General features: G+C 48.6%; 1 protein-coding gene across 11 annotated transcripts in view; it reads right to left on the bottom strand.

Moving 5' to 3' along the window:
- SOX6 (SRY-box transcription factor 6) overlaps positions 1-27,103 on the bottom strand; it is a 425,495-nt gene that overhangs the window by 172,095 nt on the left and 226,297 nt on the right. For all 11 annotated transcript variants that reach the window (XM_069964997.1, XM_069964998.1, XM_069964999.1 and 8 more), the window contains one exon: positions 14,466-14,555. In XM_069964997.1, the coding sequence (XP_069821098.1) occupies positions 14,466-14,555 (90 nt within the window). The remainder of the gene's footprint in view (positions 1-14,465; positions 14,556-27,103) is intronic.

Raw genomic sequence — 27,103 nt, 5'->3', positions numbered from 1 at the left:
ACAAAAGACGCGGCACAGCGTTCCATTATACCGTACACGGTGACTGTGAAACTCATTATTTAATACAAATTATCTACATTTGACGAACTTTACTGAAATTCCTTCCTATAAACCAAAGGAAATGACCACATTCGTGCGGCCACTTGTGCGTAATTGTGGATGTAAACGCGCAGAGAATAAACATTTTAGATTTTATTGTAGTAAATGTACAATTTAATTTAAAAATCATAAAAATGTCAAACGAGGAAGAGCGGCAGTAAAAGTGCGGCGTTATTCATTGCGCCCGAGCCCAGGTCCGTGCAGAACAATTGGCAGAATTTACAGGAAACTAAGTCCTAATTATTGGCGGTGACCACAACGCCTCCCGCGACAAATAATAATAATCATTGATATTTACATTAAACCTTATTTATATTATTGTCTTCAGGAGAAATAATAAAACCGGGAATTAATGTCGCCCCGTTACCCTGCCGCTTCCAGAAACCCAAAGATCACGTCTGCCCGGAAAGATGATCACAATGGGAAGTGACGGCCATGTGACCGGGGCGTGTCCATCATGTGTATATATGTATTATATAAGTATCCACACACACACATTTATATATACCTGTACATACATAACTACATACAGTATATACACACACACACACATAACTACATACAGTATATACACACATACACAACTACATACAGTATATACACACATACACAACTACATACAGTATATACATACATAGCTACATACAGTATATACACACATACACAACTACATACAGTATACACATACATAGCTACATACAGTATATACACACATACACAACTACATACAGTATACACATACATAGCTACATACAGTATATACACACATACACAACTACATACAGTATACACATACATAGCTACATACAGTATATACACACATACATAACTACATACAGTATATAAACATAACTACATACAGTATATAAACACATAACTACATACAGTATATACACACATACATAACTACATACAGTATATACACACATAACTACATACAGTATATACACACATAACTACATACAGTATATAACTACATACAGTATATGCACACATAACTACATACATAACTACATACAGTATATACACACATAACTACATACAGTATATACACACATAACTACATACAGTATATACACACATACATAACTACATACAGTATATAAACATAACTACATACATAACTACATACAGTATATACACACATAACTACATACAGTATATACACACATAACTACATACAGTATATAACTACATACAGTATATACACACATAACTACATACAGTATATACACACATACATAACTAAATACAGTATATACACACATAACTACATACAGTATATACACACATAACTACATACAGTATATAACTACATACAGTATATGCACACATAACTACATACATAACTACATACAGTATATACACACATAACTACATACAGTATATACACACATACATAACTACATACAGTATATAAACACATAACTACATACAGTATATAACTACATACAGTATATGCACACATAACTACATACATAACTACATACAGTATATACACACATAACTACATACAGTATATACACACATACATAACTACATACAGTATATAAACACATAACTACATACAATAAAACAGCCAGTTATTCAGAGACAATATCTGGTCGTTCCCGCGGCTACTGCGCACACTGTTATAGAAAACATCTGACCATGCGGCTTTTTTTGCCAAATTACAAAGTCTTAAAGAAAAGTTTCACAGCTGAAAAAAAGACGGGTGCTTCATCGTAAACCTGGAAAACAGATCACAACGCTGTGTAATGTAGCAGTGCCTGGTGCGCACAGACACAGCAGAGCTAAGATTGTCAGATATATCACACATATAAGACCGGCACACCTGCATGTTATATGTGGCTCCTGAGATGAGATGTAGCGGAGCTGAGGTTGTCAGATATATCACACATATAAAGGACGGCACCCCTGCATGTTATATGTGGCTCCTGAGATGAGATGTAGCAGAGCTAAGATTGTCAGATATATCACACATATAAGACCGGCACACCTGCATGTTATATGTGGCTCCTGAGATGAGATGTAGCGGAGCTGAGGTTGTCAGATATATCACACATATAAAGGACGGCACACATGCATGTTATATGTGGCTCCTGAGATGATATGTAGCAGAGCTGAGGTTGTCAGATATATCACACATATAAGAACAGCACCCCTGCATGTTATATGTGGCTCCTGAGATGAGATGTAGCAGAGCTGAGGTTGTCAGATATATCACACATATAAGACCGGCACCCCTGCATGTTATATGTGGCTCCTGAGATGATATGTAGCAGAGCTGAGGTTGTCAGATATATTACACATATAAAGGACGGCACCCCTGCATGTTATATGTGGCTCCTGAGATGATATGTAGCAGAGCTGAGGTTGTCAGATATATCACACATATAAGAACAGCACCCCTGCATGTTATATGTGGCTCCTGAGATGATATGTAGCAGAGCTGAGGTTGTCAGATATATCACACATATAAGAACAGCACCCCTGCATGTTATATGTGGCTCCTGAGATGAGATGTAGCAGAGCTGAGGTTGTCAGATATATCACACATATAAAGGACGGCACACATGCATGTTATATGTGGCTCCTGAGATGAGATGTAGCGGAGCTGAGGTTGTCAGATATATCACACATATAAGAACAGCACACCTGCATGTTATATGTGGCTCCTGAGATGATATGTAGCAGAGCTGAGGTTGTCAGATATATCACACATATAAGAACAGCACCCCTGCATGTTATATGTGGCTCCTGAGATGATATGTAGCAGAGCTGAGGTTGTCAGATATATTACACATATAAAGGACAGCACCCCTGCATGTTATATGTGGCTCCTGAGATGATATGTAGCAGAGCTGAGGTTGTCAGATATATTACACATATAAAGGACGGCACCCCTGCATGTTATATGTGGCTCCTGAGATGAGATGTAGCAGAGCTGAGGTTGTCAGATATATCACACATATAAAGGACGGCACACCTGCATGTTATATGTGGCTCCTGAGATGAGATGTAGCAGAGCTGAGGTTGTCAGATATATCACACATATAAGAACAGCACCCCTGCATGTTATATGTGGCTCCTGAGATGATATGTAGCAGAGCTGAGGTTGTCAGATATATCAAACATATAAAGGACGGCACCCCTGCATGTTATATGTGGCTCCTGAGATGATATGTAGCAGAGCTGAGGTTGTCAGATATATCACACATATAAGAACAGCACCCCTGCATGTTATATGTGGCTCCTGAGATGAGATGTAGCAGAGCTGAGGTTGTCAGATATATCACACATATAAAGGACGGCACACATGCATGTTATATGTGGCTCCTGAGATGAGATGTAGCGGAGCTGAGGTTGTCAGATATATCACACATATAAGAACAGCACACCTGCATGTTATATGTGGCTCCTGAGATGATATGTAGCAGAGCTGAGGTTGTCAGATATATCACACATATAAGAACAGCACCCCTGCATGTTATATGTGGCTCCTGAGATGATATGTAGCAGAGCTGAGGTTGTCAGATATATTACACATATAAAGGACGGCACCCCTGCATGTTATATGTGGCTCCTGAGATGAGATGTAGCAGAGCTGAGGTTGTCAGATATATCACACATATAAAGGACGGCACACCTGCATGTTATATGTGGCTCCTGAGATGAGATGTAGCAGAGCTGAGGTTGTCAGATATATCACACATATAAGAACAGCACCCCTGCATGTTATATGTGGCTCCTGAGATGATATGTAGCAGAGCTGAGGTTGTCAGATATATCAAACATATAAAGGACGGCACACATGCATGTTATATGTGGCTCCTGAGATGATATGTAGCAGAGCTGAGGTTGTCAGATATATCACACATATAAGAACAGCACCCCTGCATGTTATATGTGGCTCCTGAGATGAGATGTAGCAGAGCTGAGGTTGTCAGATATATCACACATATAAAGGACGGCACACCTGCATGTTATATGTGGCTCCTGAGATGAGATGTAGCAGAGCTGAGGTTGTCAGATATATCACACATATAAAGGACGGCACACCTGCATGTTATATGTGGCTCCTGAGATGAGATGTAGCAGAGCTGAGGTTGTCAGATATATCACACATGTAGGTATAAATGACGGGACACCTGCATGTTATATGTGGCTCCTGAGATGAGATGTAGCAGAGCTGAGGTTGTCAGATATATCACACATGTAAAGGACGGGACACCTGCATGTTATATGTGGCTCCTGAGATGAGATGTAGCAGAGCTGAGGTTGTCAGATATATCACACATATAAGAACAGCACACCTGCATGTTATATGTGGCTCCTGAGATGAGATGTAGCAGAGCTGAGGTTGTCAGATATATCACACATGTAGGTATAAATGACGGGACACCTGCATGTTATATGTGGCTCCTGAGATGAGATGTAGCAGAGCTGAGGTTGTCAGATATATCACACATGTAGGTATAAATGACGGGACACCTGCATGTTATATGTGGCTCCTGAGATGAGATGTAGCAGAGCTGAGGTTGGCAGAGAGTTAAATGCCTCCATGTGTAGACACCCTGGTGCTGACAAATGTACACTGAGCAGATGGAAAAGACAACAATCACTTTGTAGAGGTTGTCGGTGCGGAGCGGGCCCGGCGCTGGCGTCTTCACATTCCTGCAGGAATCAAGTGCATGTTAAGTATCAGCGCTGATTATTTAATCAGAGGAGGCAGCGTCTTGGCCCCGGACTCATCTGGTGGTGGATAATATTTTCCTCATAAAATAATTGTGCACCTGTTGTGATGGAAGCCGCTCAACAAATGTAAAGGAGTCAGAAGACAAGAGGCAGCCCCTCCCCCGCCCATTGTAGATCCTACACCAGAAGACAGGGGGTGCAGAGTCGGGAGGAGACCAGAGCTGGGAGGAGACCTCCGAGCAGGGAAGAGACCGCAGAGCTGGGAAGAGACCGCGGAGCCAGGAAGAGACCGCGGAGGCGGGAGGAGACCTCGGCGCCGGAAGGAGACCTCTTAGCCGGGAAGAGGCAGCGGAGTCGGGAAGAGACCTCAGAGCTGAGGGGAGACCGTGGAACCAGTAGGAGACCTCGGTGCCGGGAAGAGATCGCGGAGTCGGGAAGAGACCTCGGAGCTTAGGGGAGACCGTGAAACCAGAAGGAGACCACGGAGCCAAGAGGAGACCTCGGTGCCAAGAGGAGACCTCAAAGCCGGGAGGAGAGCTTGGAGCCGGGAAGAGGCCGCAGAGTCGGGAAGAGACCTCGGAGCTGAGGGGATACCCTGGAACCAGTAGGAGACTACGGAGCCAAGAGGAGACCTCGGTGCCGGGAAGACACCGCGGAGTTGGGAAAAGACCACGGAGCTTAGGGGAGACCGTGGAACCAGTAGGAGACCACGGAGCAAAGAGGAGACCGCAGAGTCGGGAGGAAACCACAGAGCAAGGAGGAGACCGCAGAGCTAGGAGGAGACCACGGAGCCGGGAGGAGACCATGGAGCCGGGAGGAGACCACAGAGCAAGGAGGAGACCTCAGAGCAAGGAGGAGACCTCAGAGCCAGGAGGAGACCACAGAGCAAGGAAGAGACCACAGAGCAAGGAGGAGACCTCAGAGCAAGGAGGAGACCGTGCATCCAAGAAGAGACCATGGAAACAGGAGGGGACCGCAGAGCCAGGAAGAGACCATGGAAACAGGAGGGGACCGCAGAGCCAAGAAGACACCATGGAAACAGGAGGGGACCGCAGAGCCAGGAGGGAACCACAGAGCAAGGAGGAGACCGTGGAGCCTGAAGGAGACCGTGCATCTGGGAGGAGACAATGGAAACAGGAGGGGAATGCAGAGCCAGGAGGAGACCATGGAAACAGGAGGGGACCGCAGAGCCAGGAGGAGACCATGGAAACAGGAGGGGACCCCAGAGATGGGAGAAGACCATGGAAACAGGAGGGGAACGCAGAGCCGGGAGGAGATCATGGAAACAGGAGGGGACCGCAGAGACGGGAGGAGACCATGGAAACAGGAGAGGACCCCAGAGCCAGGAGGAGACCATGGAAACAGGAGGGGACCGCAGAGACAGGAGGAGACCATTGAAACAGGAGGGGACTGCAGAGACGGGAGGAGACCATGGAAACAGGAGGGGACTGCAGAGCCAGGAGGGGACCATGGAAACAGGAGGGGACCGCAGAGACGGGAGGAGACCATGGAAACAGGAGGGGACCATGGAAACAGGAGGGGACCGCAGAGACGGGAGGAGACCATGGAAACAGGAGGGGACCGCAGAGACGGGAGGAGACCATGGAAACAGGAGGGGACCGCAGAGACGGGAGGAGACCTAAGGGCCAGGATAACATTAAGAAAAAAAACTTGAACCAGAAGCGTTCTGCGGCGGATTGTGGCAGTTTTGCAATGCTACTGGCAGGACAGGGTTAAATGGAATAAAGGATTGAAATGTTTCAGCAGTAAAAATATTTACAACGGCAGTGCAGCCATTTATGGGTAAAGATGAATGCACAGTGTGAACACAGCCGTATACTGCACATATTCTGATAATGCAGACAGCAGCAGATCCTGTACTGAAGTGTTATACTGAGCAGACGGCAACACGGAGGAGAGCGCAACACAGATGGCGCAACTACTGCAATATCTCTGCACTGCCAGAAGAATCCTCTAATGTGGAGTCTGATAATCCGACACAGGACTGTTAACGGGCTGGTGTACGGACTATGCCCATCTAATAATCCTGAATATCTAAGAAGCAACAATCGTCATGATCTAGGATCAGGGTAATCAAGATACAGGCAAGGCAGGAGATCCCAGGAATAAGCATTGGTTATAGGCAAGGCAGGAGATCCCAGGAAGAAGCATTGGTTATAGGCAAGGCAGGAGATCCCAGGAAGAAGCATTGGTTATAGGCAAGGCAGGAGATCCCAGGAAAAAGCATTGGTTATAGGTGAGGCAGGAGATCCCAGGAAGAAGCATCGGTTATGGGCGAGGAAGGAGATTCCAGGAAAAAGCATTGGTTATAGGCGAGGAAGGAGATTCCAGGAAGATGCATTGATTATAGGCGAGGCAGGAGATCCCAGGAAAAAGCATTGGTTATAGGTGAGGCAGGAGATCCCAGGAAGAAGCATTGGTTATAGGTGAGGCAGGAGATCCCAGGAAGAAGCATCGGTTATGGGCGAGGAAGGAAGAGGCATCGGTTATGGGTGAGGCAGGAGATCCCAGGAAGAAGAATTGGCTAAGGGCGAGGCAGGAGATCCCAGGAAGAAGCATTGGTTATAGGCGATGCAGGAGATCCCAGAAAGAAGCATTGGTTATAGGCGAGGCAGGAAGAGGCATCGGTTATGGGCGAGGCAGGAGATCCCAGGAAGAAGTATCGGTTATGGGCGAGGCAGGAGATCCCAGGAAGAAGCATTGGTTATAGATGAGGCAGGAGATCCCAGGAAGAAGCATCGGTTATGGGCGAGGAAGAAGATTCCAGGAAGAAGCATTGGTTATAGGCGAGGCGGGAGATCCCAGGAAGAAGCATTGGTTATAGGTGAGGCAGGAGATCCCAGGAAGAAATATCGGTTACAGGTGATGCAGGAGATCCCAGGAAGAAGCATTGGTTATAGGCGAGGCGGGAGATCCCAGGAAGAAGCATTGGTTATAGGTGAGGCAGGAGATCCCAGGAAGAAATATCGGTTACAGGTGATGCAGGAGATCCCAGGAAGAAGCATTGGTTATAGGCGAGGCGGGAGATCCCAGGAAGAAGCATTGGTTATAGGTGAGGCAGGAGATCCCAGGAAGAAATATCGGTTACAGGTGATGCAGGAGATCCCAGGAAGAAGCATTGGTTATAGGCGAGGCGGGAGATCCCAGGAAGAAGCATTGGTTATAGGTGAGGCAGGAGATCCCAGGACGAAATATTGGTTACAGGTGATGCAGGAGATCCCAGGGAGAAGCATTGGTTATAGGTGAGGCAAGAGATTCCAGGAAAAAGCATTGGTTATAAGCGAGGCAGGAGATCCCAAGAAGATGCATTGGTTATAGGTGATACAAGAGATCTTAGGAAGAAGCATTGGTTATAGGCGAGGCAGGAGATCCCAGGAAGAAGCATTGGTTATAGGTGATGCAGGAGATCCCAGGAAGAAGCATTGGCTATAGGCGAGGCAGGAGATCCCAGGAAGAAGCATTGGTTATAGGCGAGGCAGGAGATCCCAGGAAGAAGCATTGGTTATAGGCGAGGCAGAAGATCCCAGGAAGAAGCATTGGTTCTGGGCGAGGCAAGAGATCCCAGGAAGAAGCATTGGTTATAGGCGAGGCAGGAGATCCCAGGAAGAAGCATTGGTTAAGGGCGAGGCAGGAGATCCCAGGAAGAAGCATTGGTTATAGGTGATGCAGGAGATCCCAGGAGGAAGCATTGGCTATAGGCGAGGCAGGAGATCCCAGAAAGAAGAATTGGTCATAGGCGAGGCAGGAGATCCCAGGAAGAAGCATAGGTTATAGGTGAGACAGGAGATCCCAGGACGAAGCATTGGTTAAGGGCGAGGCAGGAGATCCCAGAAAGAAGAATTGGTCATAGGCGAGGCAGGAGATCCCAGGAAGAAGCATTGGTTATAGGCGAGGCAGGAGATCCCAGGACGAAGCATTGGTTAAGGGCGAGGCGGGAGATCCCAGGAAGAAGCATTGGTTATAGGTGAGGCAGGAGATCCCAGGACGAAATATTGGTTACAGGTGATGCAGGAGATCCCAGGAAGAAGCATTGGTTATAGGTGAGGCAAGAGATTCTAGGAAAAAGCATTGGTTATGGGCGAGGCAGGAGATCCCAGGAAGAAGTATCGGTTATGGGCGAGACAAGAGATTCCAGGAAAAAGCATTGGTTATAGGCGAGGCAGGAGATCCTAGGAAGAAGCATTGGTTAAGGACGAGGCAGGAGATCCCAGGAAGAAGCATCAGTTATGGGCGAGGCAAGAGATCCCAGGAAGAGGCATTGGTTATGAGCGAGGCAGGAGATCCCAGGAAGAAGCATTGGTTATAGGTAATGCAGGAGATCCCAGGAAGAAGCATTGGTGATATCTTCTGATTACCCATTATAGCATAGATTATTCAGGGAACTCCTCTGCTGGTTCATGCCACCGCACCACATTCTGCTTCACTTAAAGGGCCAGTATCCAGTCTTTTGTAAATGACGATTTATCATTGTATCATGAAAGGTTCTGCTGTTACTTTGTTATTTATTGTATATTTTAGGGCATTTTCATTTTTAAGATCTCTGCTTGCTGTCAGTTATTATTTACATCCGAAGGCTGAAACGTTTTACAGCTGAGGGTTTGTTACAGTGTGCGGGTGTAGATAACACTACATACTCTATAATCAGTCTCCTGTGTGTATATCTCCAGGCCGGAGGAGCCGTGTACAGTATGCGCCTCTACTCCCCCTGCCTTCCTTACACACTATTTTCCTGATGAGTGTTACCAGTATATGAGGCTGCCAACGATCATGTGACCACAGACTCTCAGATCATCACCACTTACCTGCTATACGATTCTGTGTATATGAAGCTATCACTGGTATCTATATCCATATATTTGTATTTCTATCCTGAGGCGACGTAAAGAGGTCACCCCCCCCCCCGCATCGCGCCTCCGAGATATTAATACAGAATAAAAACATTCCTAACTATGGCTGTCAGCAGAATTTGCATGCCGAAGTGTTTATGGCAGACGGAAATGATCCACAATACTGGAGCTAACTACATTATTTTTTATGCTAATTACAGCGGCAGCTCATTTGCATGCTAATTTTTCACTACAAAAAACTCTTTAAGCAGGAGTAAAGCAAGACAGCTGCATCCAAGTCAAAGGGCTCCGTACCCTGTGAGCGACGACTCACAGGCGAGAAACACGCCACCCGTCCGAGGCCTCGATGAGGAGAGCAGGAGAGCAAACAGCCAGGACTACAAAGCAGGAAGGTGCGCCGATGGAAAATAATAACAGGTAAAAAAGTTTAAAAAAAAATTAAATATATATAACTCATCAAAAGGAAAAAAGAATTAAAAAATATGTATGTAATATGTATATGTATGTAATATGTAAGCTCTATGTATAAACAGCTTAGCCTCCGCTTATACTGGAACCGCTCTGCTATCAAATACACCCCTGTGAAACTAGAACGCCGAAATAGAATAAAAAAAATCCCAGATAATACTCTGATTATTTCTTATGACTTCGGTTAGAAAGAAAGTCCGCTCTACTGGCAGACGGGACGTAATAGGCTGCGGCTAAGGTCACACGCGGTGTGAAGGGCAGATGGAGCTATATGGGGCAACCCGCTCTGTGGTAGCTTAGCGTCTTCTTTAGGTTTCATAGAAGCAATGAAAAAATTGAATTAGTAAACATAAAAGACAAAAGTCCTCAGTGATCAATAACAGAGGATGAGATGAGAAACAGCAGAGACCACTGAGGCATCGAAGAGAAAACCACCACCTCGGGCTGCATTCACATACGACTGATCTGTGACGGTCGGCTCTGTACATGTGATTGGGAGGATCCTGCCGCAGGTTCTCATGTAACAGATCTGTGAGGGTCGGCTCTGTACATGTGATGGGGGAGAATCCCGCTGCAGGTCTTATGTGACAGATCTGTGAGGGTCGGCTCTGTACATGTGATTGGGAGGATCCCGCTGCAGGTCTCATGTGACAGATCTGTGAGGGTCGGCTCTGTACATGTGATTGGGAGGATCCCGCCGCTGGTCCTCATGTGACAGATCTGTGAGGGTCGGCTCTGTACATGTGATTGGGAGGATCCCGCTGCAGGTCTCATGTGACAGATCTGTGAGGGTCGGCTCTGTACATGTGATGGGGGAGAATCCCGCTGCAGGTCTCATGTGACAGATCTGTGAGGGTTGGCTCTGTACATGTGATTGGGAGGATCCTGCCGCAGGTCTCATGTAACAGATCTGTGAGGGTCAGCTCCGTACATGTGATGGGGGAGGATCCCGCCGCAGGTCCTGATGTGACAGATCTGTGAGGGTCGGCTCCGTACATGTGATGGGGGAGGATCCCGCCGCAGGTCCTGATGTAACAGATCTGTGAGGGTCGGCTCTGTACATGTGATGGGGGAGGATCCCGCTGCAGGTCTCATGTGACAGATCTGTGAGGGTCAGCTCCGTACATGTGATTGGGAGGATCCCGCTGCAGGTCTCATGTGACAGATCTGTGAGGGTTGGCTCTGTACATGTGATTGGGGAGAATCCCGCTGCAGGTCCTCATGTGACAGATCTGTGAGGGTCAGCTCTGTACATGTGATTGGGGAGAATCCCGCTGCAGGTCCTCATGTGACAGATCTGTGAGGGTTGGCTCCGTACATGTGATGGGGGAGGATCCTGCCGCAGGTCCTGATGTAACAGATCTGTGAGGGTCAGCTCTGTACATGTGATGGGGGAGAATCCCACTGCAGGTCTCATGTGACAGATCTGTGAGGGTCGGCTCCGTACATGTGATTGGGAGGATCCCGCTGCAGGTCTCATGTGACAGACCTGTGAGGGTCGGCTCTGTACATGTGATGGGGGAGGATCCCGCTGCAGGTCTCATGTGACAGATCTGTGAGGGTCAGCTCCGTACATGTGATTGGGAGGATCCCGCTGCAGGTCTCATGTGACAGATCTGTGAGGGTCGGCTCTGTACATGTGATTGGGAGGATCCCGCCGCAGGTCCTGATGTAACAGATCTGTGAGGGTCGGCTCTGTACATGTGAAGTGGAAGGATTCGGCCGCAGGTCTCATGTGACAGATCTGTGAGGGTCGGCTCTGTACATGTGATGGGGGAGAATCCCGCTGCAGGTCTCATGTGACAGATCTGTGAGCGTCGGCTCTGTACATGTGATGGGGGAGAATCCCGCTGCAGGTCTCATGTGACAGATCTGTGAGGGTCAGCTCCGTACATGTGATGGGGGAGGATCCCGCCGCAGGTCCTGATGTGACAGATCTGTGAGGGTCGGCTCTGTACATGTGAGGAGGATCTGGCCGCTGGTCATCATGTGACAGATCTGTGAGGATCGGCTCCGTACATGGTGAGGGGGGAGAATCCCGCCGCAGGTCCTGATGTGGCAGATCTGTGAGGGTCAGCTCCGTACATGTGATGGGGGAGGATCCCGCCGCTGGCCCTAATGTGACAGATCTGTGAGAGTCCAAAGAAGAGAAAAGCTGGACAAACTATACAAGCGCACACCACAAGTATGGAAAAAATATCAAATTTTATTTATACAAACACCAAACACTATAATTAAAAACATTTAAAATGTTCCCATGAGGAACACAAAAATGATTCAGGTTGACCCACATACAATGTAAATAGCGGGTCTAAACCTTACAGGGGGTTAGATGCACATAATAATGCAACCATGACCGGAGCTACCAAACATATAGACCAATATTAAATAAAAGAGAAACCAACACATGTATAAATAAAAAAGTTGCAGGACAGGACCATGATATTAAATGCTAAGATACTACCTGAGAGGCATGTGTTAAATGCAACGCAATAATAAATGGCATGAACAATGGTAGCAAGAAGGTCTATCGCCCAAATGGACCAAGATGGACCCCACTGACGCCTAAGGTGGCTCAGACGGTCATGGAATAATCACCCCTGACTGAAGACTCCACGCGTATCGTCACCCTCCGGTGACTTCGTCAGGAGTCTCCGGAGGGTGACGATACGCGTGGAGTCTTCAGTCAGGGGTGATTATTCCATGACCGTCTGAGCCACCTTAGGCGTCAGTGGGGTCCATCTTGGTCCATTTGGGCGATAGACCTTCTTGCTACCATTGTTCATGCCATTTATTATTGCGTTGCATTTAACACATGCCTCTCAGGTAGTATCTTAGCATTTAATATCATGGTCCTGTCCTGCAACTTTTTTATTTATACATGTGTTGGTTTCTCTTTTATTTAATATTGGTCTATATGTTTGGTAGCTCCGGTCATGGTTGCATTATTATGTGCATCTAACCCCCTGTAAGGTTTAGACCCGCTATTTACATTGTATGTGGGTCAACCTGAATCATTTTTGTGTTCCTCATGGGAACATTTTAAATGTTTTTAATTATAGTGTTTGGTGTTTGTATAAATAAAATTTGATATTTTTTCCATACTTGTGGTGTGCGCTTGTATAGTTTGTCCAGCTTTTCTCTTCTTTGGTCTATTACTGATTTATTCTGGACACATAGTAGCACCCCCTTTAGAATTGTATCTAGGTAGAGCCTCCATATTTTTCTGTTAGATCTGTGAGAGTCGGCTCTGTACATGTGATGGGGAAGGATACGTCCGCAGGTCCTGATGTGACAAATCTGATAGGGTCGGCTCTGTACATGTGATGGGGAAGGATACGGCCGCAGGTCCTGATGTGACAAATCTGAGAGGGTTGGCTCTGTACATGTGATGGGGAAGGATACGGCCGCAGGTCCTGATGTGACAGATCTGTGAGGGTCGGCTCCGTACATGTGATGGGGGAGGATCCCGCCGCAGGTCTCATGTGACAGATCTGTGAGGGTCAGCTCCGTACATGTGATGGAGGATCTGGCCGCTGGTCCTCATGTGACAGATCTGTGAGGGTCAGCTCCGTACATGTGATGGGGGAGGATCCCGCCGCAGGTCCTGATGTAACAGATCTGAGAGGGTCAGCTCCGTACATGTGATGGAGGATCTGGCCGCTGGTCCTCATGTGACAGATCTGTGAGGATCAGCTCCGTACATGTGATGGAGGATCTGGCCGCTGGTCCTCATGTGACAGATCTGTGAGGGTTGGCTCCGTACATGTGATGGGGGAGGATCGGGCCGCAGGTTCTGATGTAACAGATCTGTGAGGGTCAGCTCCGTACATGTGATGGAGGATCTGGTCGCTGGTCCTCATGTGACAGATCTGTGAGGGTCACCTCTGTACATGTGATGGGGAACGATTAGACCACAGGTCCCCATGTGACAGATCTGTGAGCGTCGGCTCTGTACATGTGATGGGGGAGGATCGGGCCGCAGGTCCTCATGTGACAGATCTGTGAGGGCTGGCTCCCTACATGTGATGGGAAGGATCCTCATCCACACGTGTGATGATCCTTATAAAGAGGGGTCACTACAGAATAAATATTATGTTTTGTTTTTTTTTGCATTTTTTATTTAGTGGTTTTGCCTCTGAATAATCAGTAGAAACGTTTCAATGAGGTGACTCAGCTCTGATACCTGGGAAGGTGTGCCACCCCCCCGACCCCTTTACACACTGAATGAACATATATCCCCTGACATCACAGTAACATCACTGCCCAGGACTTCCTAAGTACGCTGACATCACTTCGTCACATGACTCTCCCTTATTTCACCGCTCTTACCTTTGATCTCCCCGAGAAGTTCACTGGTGTTTAGTCGCTCCATCTTCTCCTTCCAGTCTTTAGAAAGAAGCTTCTCCATACAGGAAGAGTCTGCAAGAGAAGAGGATGAGCGGTTATTGCATTGTATTACTATATTGTTAATATTAAGCTGTTTATATCATTATATTACATTGTTATGATAAGCCCAGGATAACGGGAGCGGCATCACATAGAGCAGCAGCAGTCTGAGCGGGGAGCAGATGCTTCGCCGGACCCGCCGCTTTCTATCACTTGTCTTGGGCTCTTCTTATAGCAGAGATTAGCGGCGACTCATTATCGCATATATGAATATAAATAATCCATTCAGCCAATCAATGCTGGGGATGGGCGGCCGGGGGATACTCCACTCACTTCACACAATGGCTGATTAATAGTAAACCCTGCACAGCACAACAGGCAGAATCCCTGAAGAATCAACCATCCATGAAAAATTCCTGAAAAATGAACGTCCCATCTTAATCTACAATCCCCTCCTGAACAAGTCCAATCCTGAGCACCAGCACTTCCCAAAGAATAAACAACCCATCCAAGAACAACAATCCTGACCTGAGCTCCAACAATCCCGACCTGAGCTCCAACAATCCCAACCCGAGCACCAACAATCCCCACCCGAGCTCCAACAATCCCGACCTTAGCACCAACAATCCCGACCTGAGCACCAACAATTCCAACCTGAGCACCAAGAATCCCCACCCGAGCTCCAACAATCTCCACCCGAGCTCCAACAATCCCCACCTGAGCACCAACAATCCCCACCCGAGCGCCAACAATCCCAACCTGAGCACCAACAATCCCCACCCGAGCGCCAACAATCCCAACCTGAGCACCAACAATCCCGACCTAAGCACCAACAATCCCGACCTTAGCACCAACAATCCCCACCTGCGCACACACAATCCCCACCTTAGCACCAACAATCCCGACCTGAGCACCAACAATCCCGACCTAAGCACCAACAATCCCGACCTTAGCACCAACAATCCCCACCTGCGCACACACAATCCCCACCTTAGCACCAACAATCCCGACCTGAGCACCAACAATCCCCACCTGAGCTCCAACAATCCCAACCTGAGCACCAACAATCCCATCCTGAGCACCAACAATCCCAACCTAAGCGCCAACAATCACGACCTAAGCGCCAACAATCCCGACCTTAGCGCCAACAATACAGACCTGAGCTCCATCGATCCCGTCCTAAGCTCCAACTATCCCGACCTGAGCTCCAACAATCCCAACCTGAGGTCCAACAATCCTGACCTGAGCTTCAACAATCCTGTCCTGAGCTTCAACAATCCCGTCCTGAGCTCAAACTATCCCGACCTGAGCTCTAACAATCCCGTCCTGAGCTCAAACTATCCCGACCAGAGCTCCAACAATCCCAACCTGAGGTCCAACAATCCCGACCTTAGCACCAACAATCCCCACCTGCGCACCAACAATCCCGACCTTAGCACCAACAATCCCGACCTGAGCACCAACAATCCCCACCTGAGCTCCAACAATCCCCACCTGAGCTCCAACAATCCCAACCTGAGCACCAACAATCCCATCCTGAGCACCAACAATCCCAACCTAAGCGCCAACAATCCCCACCTGAGCTCCAACAATCCCCACCTGAGCACCAACAATCCCCACCCGAGCGCCAACAATCCCAACCCGAGCACCAACAATCCCGACCTAAGCACCAACAATCCCGAGCTTAGCACCAACAATCCCCACCTTAGCACCAACAATCCCGACCTGAGCACCAACAATCCCCACCTGAGCTCCAACAATCCCCACCTGAGCTCCAACAATCCCAACCTGAGCACCAACAATCCCATCCTGAGCACCAACAATACCGACCTAAGCGCCAACAATCACGACCTAAGCGCCAACAATCCCGACCTTAGCGCCAACAATACCGACCTGAGCTCCATCGATCCCGTCCTAAGCTCCAACTATCCTGACCTGAGCTTCAACAATCCTGTCCTGAGCTTCAACAATTCTGTCCTGAGCTCAAACTATCCCGACCTGAGCTCCAACAATCCCGACCTGAGCTCTAACAATCCCGTCCTGAGCTCCAACAATCCCGTCCACAGCCTTAGCGCTCCTTCAGTGGTAGTAAGACATGCTCCATTAAATAAAAATAAAAAAATACACAATATACTAAAACTATATCTTTATGAAGCATACTTAAGTAAAATAGAAAGAAAAAAGAGGTAAAATCCATCAAGAACAAAGAAACCATCAGGAGATCATGTCACACACGAGACGACACACTTTGAGGACCCGCACTACAACAAGCAGCAAGACAGAATGTCACATCTGGAAACCCTCCTGATGACCCTTCAAAGGAGATAAATGTAACGTGGTGAGGAAACAGCGGATCCTGCCAGTTGCTAATTTATTAATCAGAAAATAAAAACATCATAAAGAATATTGATAAGAATAATACAGGACAGAGCAATGTTTTGCAGATCTCTAGAAAGATCAGAGCTGTAATTATCTGCAGGAGACAAAGTGATGTCCTGCAGAGGTGAGTGGTGTAATAGTCTGCAGGAGGTATCACTATGTATGTAGCAGTGATGTACTGCAGAGAGGTGTAATAGTCTGCAGGAGGTATCACTGTGTATGTGGCAGTGATGTCCTGCAGGAAGGTGTAATAGTCTGCGGATCAGTCCATCATCCCAGGTTACAGGTTTCGCTCTCACTGAATGATACATTAGAAGTTTTGAAGTGGAACATAAAGCAATAAATTTGCTCGGTTTAAAGGGATACCGCCCCATAAATTGAGGTGGTAATTGATGCCAGATTGATGGCGGTGCTGGTGATGGGATGTGCCTGAGGTTGAGCGCCGGCACTGAGGGGGCTCACAGGGGGCTGAGGGTCGGGGGGTTTATCAGCTGTCATCTCCACCTGAGCCATCGCACTATAAATCTGCACTGCTACAAGCAGGGGTCATGTACAAAGAGCGGGGTCATCCAGCACCTGAGCGCGGGGGCTGCTGTGCTCAGAGGGTGCAGAGAATAATTACAATTATTACACAGATCAGCGCAGGAATGATTGGAATCCGCTGATAAGACGGGAACATGTGGGATTACCACCGACATTCCTCTCCTAACAGAAGCCAGATAACCCCCATCATCCGCAACCAGCACTTTAATCACCATCGTCCACAACGAGCACTATAATCACCATCATCCACAACCAGCACAATAATTATCATCACCATCATCCACAACCAGCACTATAATCACCATCATCCACAACCAGCACAATAATTATCATCACCATCATCCACAACCACCACTATAATCACCATCATCCACAACCAGCACTATAACCACCATAAAACGCAACCAGCACCATAAACCCAATAATCTGCAACCAGCACTACTACCCCCATCATCCACAACCAGCACTATAACCTCCAACATCCACAATTTCACAGATAATCTTTCCTCCCTCCTCCTGGACTAGAGTACTACAGAAGAAAGCTCTATCCTCCCTCCTCCTGACCGTTTGTCATCCTGCTGTCCCCTCTCAGTGTAAGGAGCCAAATGCAAACAAAAGAAGGAGGAAAGAAAACTATGAATATATCACTTCCGAGGAATACAGAACACACTGCCCCTGCGAAGTACAGAACACACTGCCCCTGAGGAATACACAACACACTGCCCCTGAGGAGTACAGAATATGCTGCCCCTGCGGAGTACAGAACACACTGCCCCTGAGGAATACACAACACACTGCCCCTGAGGAGTACAGAATATGCTGCCCCTGCGGAGTACAGAACACACTGCCCCTGAGGAATACACAACACACTGCCCCTGAGGAGTACAGAATATGCTGCCCCTGCGGAGTACAGAACACACTGCCCCTGAGGAATACACAACACACTGCCCCTGAGGAGTACAGAATATGCTGCCCCTGCGGAGTACAGAACACACTGCCCCTGCGAAGTACAGAACACACTGCCCCTGCGAAGTACAGAACACACTGCCCCTGAGGAATACACAACACACTGCCCCTGAGGAATACACAACACACTGCCCCTGCGGAGTACAGAACACACTGCCCCTGCGGAGTACAGAACACACTGCCCCTGAGGAATACAGAACACACTGCCCATGAGAAATACACAACACACTGCCCCTGCGGAGTACAGAACAAACTGCCCCTGCGGAGTACAGAACAAACTGCCCCTGCGGAGTACAGAACACACTGCCCCTGAGGAATACAGAACACACTGCCCATGAGAAATACACAACACACTGCCCCTGCGGAGTACAGAACAAACTGCCCCTGCGGAGTACAGAACACACTGCCCCTGAGGAATACAGAACACACTGCCCATGAGAAATACAGAACACACTGCCCCTGCGAAGTACAGAACACACTGCCCCTGCGGAGTACAGAAGACGCTGCCCCTGAGGAATACAGAACACACTGCCCCTGAGGAGTACAGAACACACTGCCCCTGGGTAGTACAGAACACGCTGCCCCTGAGGAGTACAGAACACACTGTCCTTGAGAAATACAGAACACACTGCCCCTGAGGAATAAGAACATAATGCAACTGAGGAATACATAAAAACACTGCCCATGAGGAATACAGAACACACTGCTCCTGAGGAGTACAGAACACACTGCCCCTGAGGAGTACGGAACACACTGCCCCTGAGGAGTACAGAACACGCTGCCCCTGGGTAGTACAGAACACGCTGCACCTGCGGAGTACAGAACACACTGTCCATGAGAAACACAGAACACACTGTCCCAGAGGAGTACAGAACACGCTGCCCCTGAGGAGTACAGAACACACTGCCCCTGAGGAGTACAGAACACGCTGCCCCTGAGGAGTACAGAATACACTGCCCCGGAGGAGTACAGAACACGCTGCCCCTGAGGAGTACAGAACACGCTGCCGCTGAGGACTACAGAACACACTGCCCCTGAGGAGTATAGAACACGCTGCACCTGAGGAGTACAGAACACGTTGCCCCTGAGGAGTACAGAACACGCTGCCCCTGAGGATTACAGAACACGCTGCCCCTGAGGAGTACAGAACACACTGCCCCTGAGGAGTACACAACACACTGCACCTGAGGAGTATAGAACACACTGCACTTGAGGAGTACAGAACACCTGAGGAGTACAGAACATGCTGCCGCTGAGGAGTACACAACATACTGCACCTGAGGAGTATAGAACACACTGCACTTGAGGAGTACAGAAAACATGAGGAGTACAGAACACGCTGCCCCTGAGGAGTACAGAAGACACTGCCCCTGAGGAGTACAGAACACACTGCCCCTGAGGAGTACAGAAGACGCTGCCCCTGAGGAGTACAGAATACACTGCCCCGGAGGAGTACAGAACACACTGCCCCTGAGGAGTACAGAAGACGCTGCCCCTGAGGAGTACAGAACACGCTGCCCCTGAGGAGTACAGAACACGCTGCCCCTGAGGAGTACAGAAGACACTGTCCCTGAGGAGTACAGAACACGCTGCCCCTGAGGAGTACCGAATATGCTGCCCCTGAGGAGTACAGTACACGCTGCCCCTGCGGAGTACAGACTACGCTGCCCCTGCGGAGTACCGGACACGCTGCCCCTGAAGAATACAGGACACATTGTCTCTGAGGAGTACAGAACACGCTACCACTGCGGAGTACAGAACACACTGTCCCTGCGGAGTACAGAACACACTGCCCCTGAGGAGTACATAACTTGCTGCCCCTGAGGAGTACAGAACACACTGCCCCTGAGGAGTACATAACTTGCTGCCCCTGAGGAGTACAGAACACACTGCCCCTGAGGAGTACAGAACACACTGCCCCTGAGGAGTACATAACCCGCTGCCCCTGAGGAGTACAGAATATGCTGCCCTTGAGGAGTACAGAACACACTGCCGCTGAGGAGTACAGAACACACTGCCCCCGAGGAATACAAAACACACTGCCACTGAGGAACACAGAACACACTGCCCCTGGGGAGTACAGAACACGCTGCCCCTGAGGAATACAGAACACACTGCCCCTGAGGAGCACAGAACACACTGCCCCTGAGGAGTACAGAACACGCTGCCCCTGAGGAATACAGAACACGCTGCCTCTGAGGAGCACAGAACTCGCTGCCCCTGAGGAGTACAGAACACACTGCCCCTGAGGAGTACAGAAGACGCTGCCCCTGAGAAGTACAGAACACACTGCCCCTAAGGAGTACAGAACACACTGCCCCTGAGGAATACAGAACACACTGCCCCTGAGGAGTACAGAACACGCTGCCCCTGAGGAGTACAGAACACGCTGCCCCTGAGGAGTACAGAAGACGCTGCCCCTGAGGATTACAAAACACACTGCTCCTGAGGAGTACAGAACACACTGCTCCTGAGGAGTACAGAACACGCTGCCCCTGAGGAGTACAGAACACGCTGCCCCTGAGGATTACAAAACACACTGCTCCTGAGGAGTACAGAACACACTGCTCCTGAGGAGTACAGAACACACTGCTCCTGAGGAGTACAGAACACGCTGCCCCTGAGGATTACAAAACACACGGCTCCTGAGGAGTACAGAACACACTGCTCCTGAGGAGTACAGAACACGCTGCCCCTGAGGAGTACAGAACACGCTGCCCCTGAGGATTACAAAACACACTGCTCCTGAGGAGTACAGAACACGCTGCCCCTGAGGAGTACAGAACACACTGCTCCTGAGGAGTACAGAACACGCTGCCCCTGAGGAGTACAGAATACGCTGCCCCTGAGGAGTACAGAACACGCTGCCCCTGAGGAGTACAGAACACGCTGCCCCTGAGGAGTACAGAACACACTGCCCCTGAGGAGTACAGAACACACTGTCCCTGAGGAGTACAGAACACGCTGTCCCTGAGGAGTACAGAACACGCTGCCCCTGAGGAGTACAGAACACGCTGCCCCTGAGGAGTACAGAAGACGCTGCCCCTGAGGATTACAAAACACACTGCTCCTGAGGAGTACAGAACACACTGCTCCTGAGGAGTACAGAACACGCTGCCCCTGAGGAGTACAGAACACGCTGCCCCTGAGGATTACAAAACACACTGCTCCTGAGGAGTACAGAACACACTTCTCCTGAGGAGTACAGAACACGCTGCCCCTGAGGAGTACAGAATACGCTGCCCCTGAGGAGTACAGAACACGCTGCCCCTGAGGAGTACAGAACACGCTGCCCCTGAGGAGTACAGAACACACTGCCCCTGAGGAGTACAGAACACACTGCCCCTGAGGAATACAGAACACACTGCTCCTGAGGAGTACAGAACACCTGAGGAGTACAGAACACGCTGCCCCTGAGGAGTACTGAACACGCTGCCCCTGAGGAGTACAGAACACGCTGCCCCTGAGGAGTACAGAACACACTGCCCCTGAGGAGTACAGAACACGCTGCCCCTGAGGAGTACAGAACACGCTGCCCCTCAGGAGTACAGATCATGTGGATGAAATAACCGATAGGTATTCCTTCCTTCGGCTTCAGGCTCCTGTACTGTTCTACTTCCAGCTATGGATGGAGGGGAGCGGAGGTATATAGTATATATACTGTGTGTATATGTTTCTAATATCAGCCTATGACGCCATCTGATAACAAGCAGGCAACCAATCATCTGTCTACTGTACTGCCTGATAAACCTCTGTATTCACAAGGCTCCGCCCCCACACCTCACATGACTGAGCTTGAAGCATTTAGCAGTCTTCTGAGGATATCACACTAACTCCTAAAACTTACAATTTATACAACATTTATTCAAGATCAACAAACGGCAAAAGGCGGTCAGCGTCCGTGCCGCGTTTGTCTCTTAGATCCTTCGGCCTCATTAGCGGCAAATGACATTGTAATAGCCAGGACGGCATAACCTGTCGGAGGATCAGCGTCCGACGACCCTCACAGCCTGCGCTCGCACATGAAAAATAAACAGAAGACACCATTTACCATTTGCCTAAATAATCTCATTAGTGTCTGTGAAACACGTCGGGGAGAGGATCCTGGCCGCTCGCCGCCTGTTTTGTCTGAGTGCGGAGCTTTTTTTTCCTTCTACAGTAGAAACACACATAAAAAGAAAACGTAAACGGGAGAGTATAGCCGGCGAACATCAAAGCGCCAAATGTCAACCCTTATTATTTCAAATCAGCTTTGACTTTTAAAGACTTAATAAAGTGCAGCGGCGGCGGCAGTGCGCGGAGCCGGTTTATATCAATGGAAATAATGATGGCGCCTGGTGGCTGCTCTGCTTAATGAGTCGCCTCGTCCGCTACACACGGAAGGCCATGTTTGGAGAGAGAGACGCACAAATGAGATCACATGACCCAGCGCCACAGACCCCACCACCCACGCTTATTTCTCCACTTTTTACGTTTTGTAAAAAAATAAATAAATAATTCAACGCTTTGTAAAGTTTTCTCAGGTGTGAACATGGGAGCACTGAGAAATTGTGCCACCTAGAGGCAGGAAACAAAAGCTTCTAGACCAACAATTAATCACTGTGCAGGTCACATGGCCTCCAATATGATGATGTCACTGGTATATTCCTATGTTATGATGTCACTGGTATATCCTTATGTTATGATGTCACTGGTATATTCCTATGTTATGATGTCACTGGTATATCCCTATGTTATGATGTCACTGGTATATCCATGCTATGATGTCACTGGTATATCCCTATGTTATGATGTCACTGGTATATCCATGCTATGATGTCACTGGTATACCCCTATGCTATGATGTCACTGGTATATCCCTATGTTATGATGTCACTGGTATATCCATGCTATGATGTCACTGGTTTACCCCTATGCTATGATGTCACTGGTATATCCCTATGTTATGATGTCACTGGTATATCCCTATGTTATGATGTCACTGGTATATCCTTATGTTATGATGTCACTGGTATATCCCTATGTTATGATGTCACTGGTATATCCATGCTATGATGTCACTGGTATATCCATGCTATGATGTCACTGGTATAACCCTATGCTATGATGTCACTGGTATACCCCTATGTTATGATGTTACTGGTATATCCATGCTATGATGTCACTGGTTTACCCCTATGCTATGATGTCACTGGTATATCCCTATGTTATGATGTCACTGGTATATCCCTATGTTATGATGTCACTGGTATATACCTTTTAAATCAAAGAAAAAGGACAAGGCACTACTGAAATCACTGTATAATAGCAAAGGGTGCTCTACCCAGCCTGGCATAGACAATGAGCATGACGCAAAAAAAACAGAGAAAAAGCTATGCCAAAATTAGGGGGTGGCATATCCACAAGTGTTCAAAGAATCAAACTATAAGTAATCTAGAAATCTTTATTATTGTACAAAAAACAGCAGGTGCAAGACATACAAGTCAAAACCAATTAAAATACACAAAGCACAAACATGGAACTGTGCAAGATAGGCACAGACCCAACAGGTACCCCGACATCTATAGATATGAAACCCCCTTCAATGGCTAATATAGTGTCACAAGCTACAGTATGAACCTGATAAGAGGTATATGTGAGTACATGTGTACGCCTGTAATCAGTAAATACAAAACAAGAGGTAGCAGAAAGTAAATATGGCCAAATAGGCCCAAATGACAGGAAAAGATATCACCATAGAGGGGAGTCCATGTCGGGGTCCAAAGAGCCCCACGCGTTCCGTCTCAACAACGAGATTTTCTCAAGGGACTGGTATATCCCTATGTTATAATGTCACCTTTATTGTTATGATGTCACTGGTATAAGCCTATGTTATGATGTCACCTTTATTGTTATGATGTCACTGGTATAAGCCTATGTTATGATGTCACCTTTATTGTTATGATGTCACTGGTATAAGCTAATCTATGTTCAAGCCTTCATAAGAGAAGGGGCTATAACAGGAGCGGTCAGCATGGAGAGACAGTGCTTGTTATTCCTCTTTAGATTGTAAGCTCTTTGGACAAGGCTATGTTCTGCTCCTGCTGCCTGCAGTGTATATAGATGGGGGATAATAACATATCAGGGATTAGACAGGGCAATGGCTGCCTGCCCCTCCCCCTGCGGCCGGATCACCCGCCAGGTCTCTGCTCCCCCGCCTGTACAGGAGAGAATCCGCCTGCGCCCACCACATTGTCTGTGTATAAATATTTAATTCACTATTCAAATTGTCTAATCAGAATAAATTGCCATTTAATAAGTTATGGTAAGTTATGTGAATAGCAGATGCAGGCGAGTGTCAAGGTAACCGCCACGTACGCTGCTGCCGCTGCCGCCCTTATTAATTACCCTGATACACATCCAGCCTGATATTCTCTATCCGCAGGATGATTACCTGGGAGGCTGAGCGCAGGATGAAACGCCATGTCATCTCCCTTCATCCTCTATGGCTGCAAGCGGCGGGCGGTAACACCCTCAGGAAGGCTCAACTAGTGCAACCATAACGGACAAACAACGGGAGCACAACACTTAAAGGGGTATTCCACTCACACATAACTTCTGATATGTTGCTGTCCATGGTGAGACTAACAATTCCTTCAATATTTGTTATTATCTATTCAGTCTCCTTCCCCCAGTTCTCAGCTGCTGAAAAAATCTGTTTGTGAACTTTTCTCTCAGTCCCCCCCCCCCTCTCTTCTGAATCAGCTGATGTAAACAAGTCCCTGTCAGGCTGTATCTGCAACATTGTAGCTTCTTTATAATGCTGGGAGAGATAATCGAGTTCATCAGCAACTTGACCCTCCCAGCATTACAAAGAAGCTACAATGTTGCAGATACAGCCTGCCAAGGACTTTACATCAGCCATCTCAGAAGGGAGTGGGGAGGAGGGGGAGACTGAGGGAAAAGCTCACACACAGATTTTTTTTGTCTTCAGCAGAAAGCAGCAACTGAGAACTGGGGGAAGGAGACTAAATAGATAATTACAAGTATGGAAGGAATTGTTAGTCTCACCATGGGCAGCAACATATCAGAAGTTATGTGAGTGGAATCCCCCTTTAACGTTTCACATTGGCTCCTTCTGGACTGCAACAATGCAATGGAGAGGCAGCTGCAACGATGGAGGCAGCGCCTGGAGAGCCACAGGCCTGGCCTGAACAACAGTGAGGATGGCCGTGATGGTGACGCCATGTTCTGTGGTCTCCAGCAACGCCGTGTGAACGCAGCTCGAACGCCCTGTTGGTTGGGGATGCGGTAGATACCTCTTGCTGAGCACAGAGTGTGAACGCAGCTCGAACGCCCTGTTGGTTGGGGATGCGGTAGATACCTCTTGCTGAGCACAGCGTGTGAACGCAGCCCGAACGCCCTGGTGGTTGGTGATGCTGTAGATACCCCTTGCTGGGCACAGCGTGTGAACGCAGCCCGAACGCCCTGGTGGTTGGTGATGCTGTAAATACCTCTTGCTGGGCACAGAGTATGAATGCAGCCCGAACACTCTGGTGGTTGGTGATACTGTATATACCCCTTGCTGAGCACAGAGTGTGAAGGCTGCCCGAACGTCCTGGTGGTTGGTGATGCTGTAGATACCCCTTGCCGGGCACAGAGTGTGAACGCTGCCCGAACGCCCTGGTGGTTGGTGATGCTGTAAATACCCCTTGCTGAGCACAGAGTGTGAACGCTGCCCGAACGCCCTGGTGGTTGGTCATGCTGTAGATACCCCTTGCCGGGCACAGAGTGTGAACGCTGCCCGAACGCCCTGGTGGTTGGTGATGCTGTAAATACCCCTTGCTGAGCACAGAGTGTGAACGCAGCCCGAGCGCCCTGGTGGTTGGTGATGCTGTAGATGCCCCTTGCTGAGCACAGAGTGTGAACGCAGCCCGAGCGCCCTGGTGGTTGGTGATGCTGTAGATACCCCTTGCTGAGCACAGAGTGTGAACGCAGCCCGAACGCCCTGGTGGTTGGTGATGCTGTAGATACCCCTTGCTGAGCACAGAGTGTGAACGCAGCCCGAGCGCCCTGGTGGTTGGTGATGCTGTAGATACCCCTTGCTGAGCACAGAGTGTGAACGCAGCCCGAGCGCCCTGGTGGTTGGTGATGCTGTAGATACCCCTTGCTGAGCACAGAGTGTGAATGCAGCCCGAGCGCCCTGGTGGTTGGTGATGCTGTAAATACCCCTTGCTGAGCACAGAGTGTGAATGCAGCCCGAACGCCCTGGTGGTTGGTCATGCTGTAGATACCCCTTGCTGAGCACAGAGTGTGAACGCAGCCCGAGCGCCCTGGTGGTTGGTGATGCTGTAAATACCCCTTGCTGAGCACAGAGTGTGAACTCAGCCCGAACGCCCTGGTGGTTGGTCATGCTGTAGATACCCCTTGCTGAGCACAGAGTGTGAATGCAGCCCGAGCGCCCTGGTGGTTGGTGATGCTGTAGATACCCCTTGCTGAGCACAGAGTGTGAATGCAGCCCGAGCGCCCTGGTGGTTGGTGATGCTGTAAATACCCCTTGCTGAGCACAGAGTGTGAATGCAGGCCGAACGCCCTGGTGGTTGGTCATGCTGTAGATACCCCTTGCTGAGCACAGAGTGTGAACGCAGCCCGTGCGCCCTGGTGGTTGGTGATGCTGTAAATACCCCTTGTTGAGCACAGAGTGTGAACTCAGC

This window comes from Dendropsophus ebraccatus, chromosome 4, assembly GCF_027789765.1.
Source record: "Dendropsophus ebraccatus isolate aDenEbr1 chromosome 4, aDenEbr1.pat, whole genome shotgun sequence".
Lineage (NCBI taxonomy): Eukaryota > Metazoa > Chordata > Amphibia > Anura > Hylidae > Dendropsophus > Dendropsophus ebraccatus.
The sequence above is the reverse complement of the archived record's forward strand: the minus strand, read 5'-3'. Positions and strand labels throughout refer to the sequence as shown.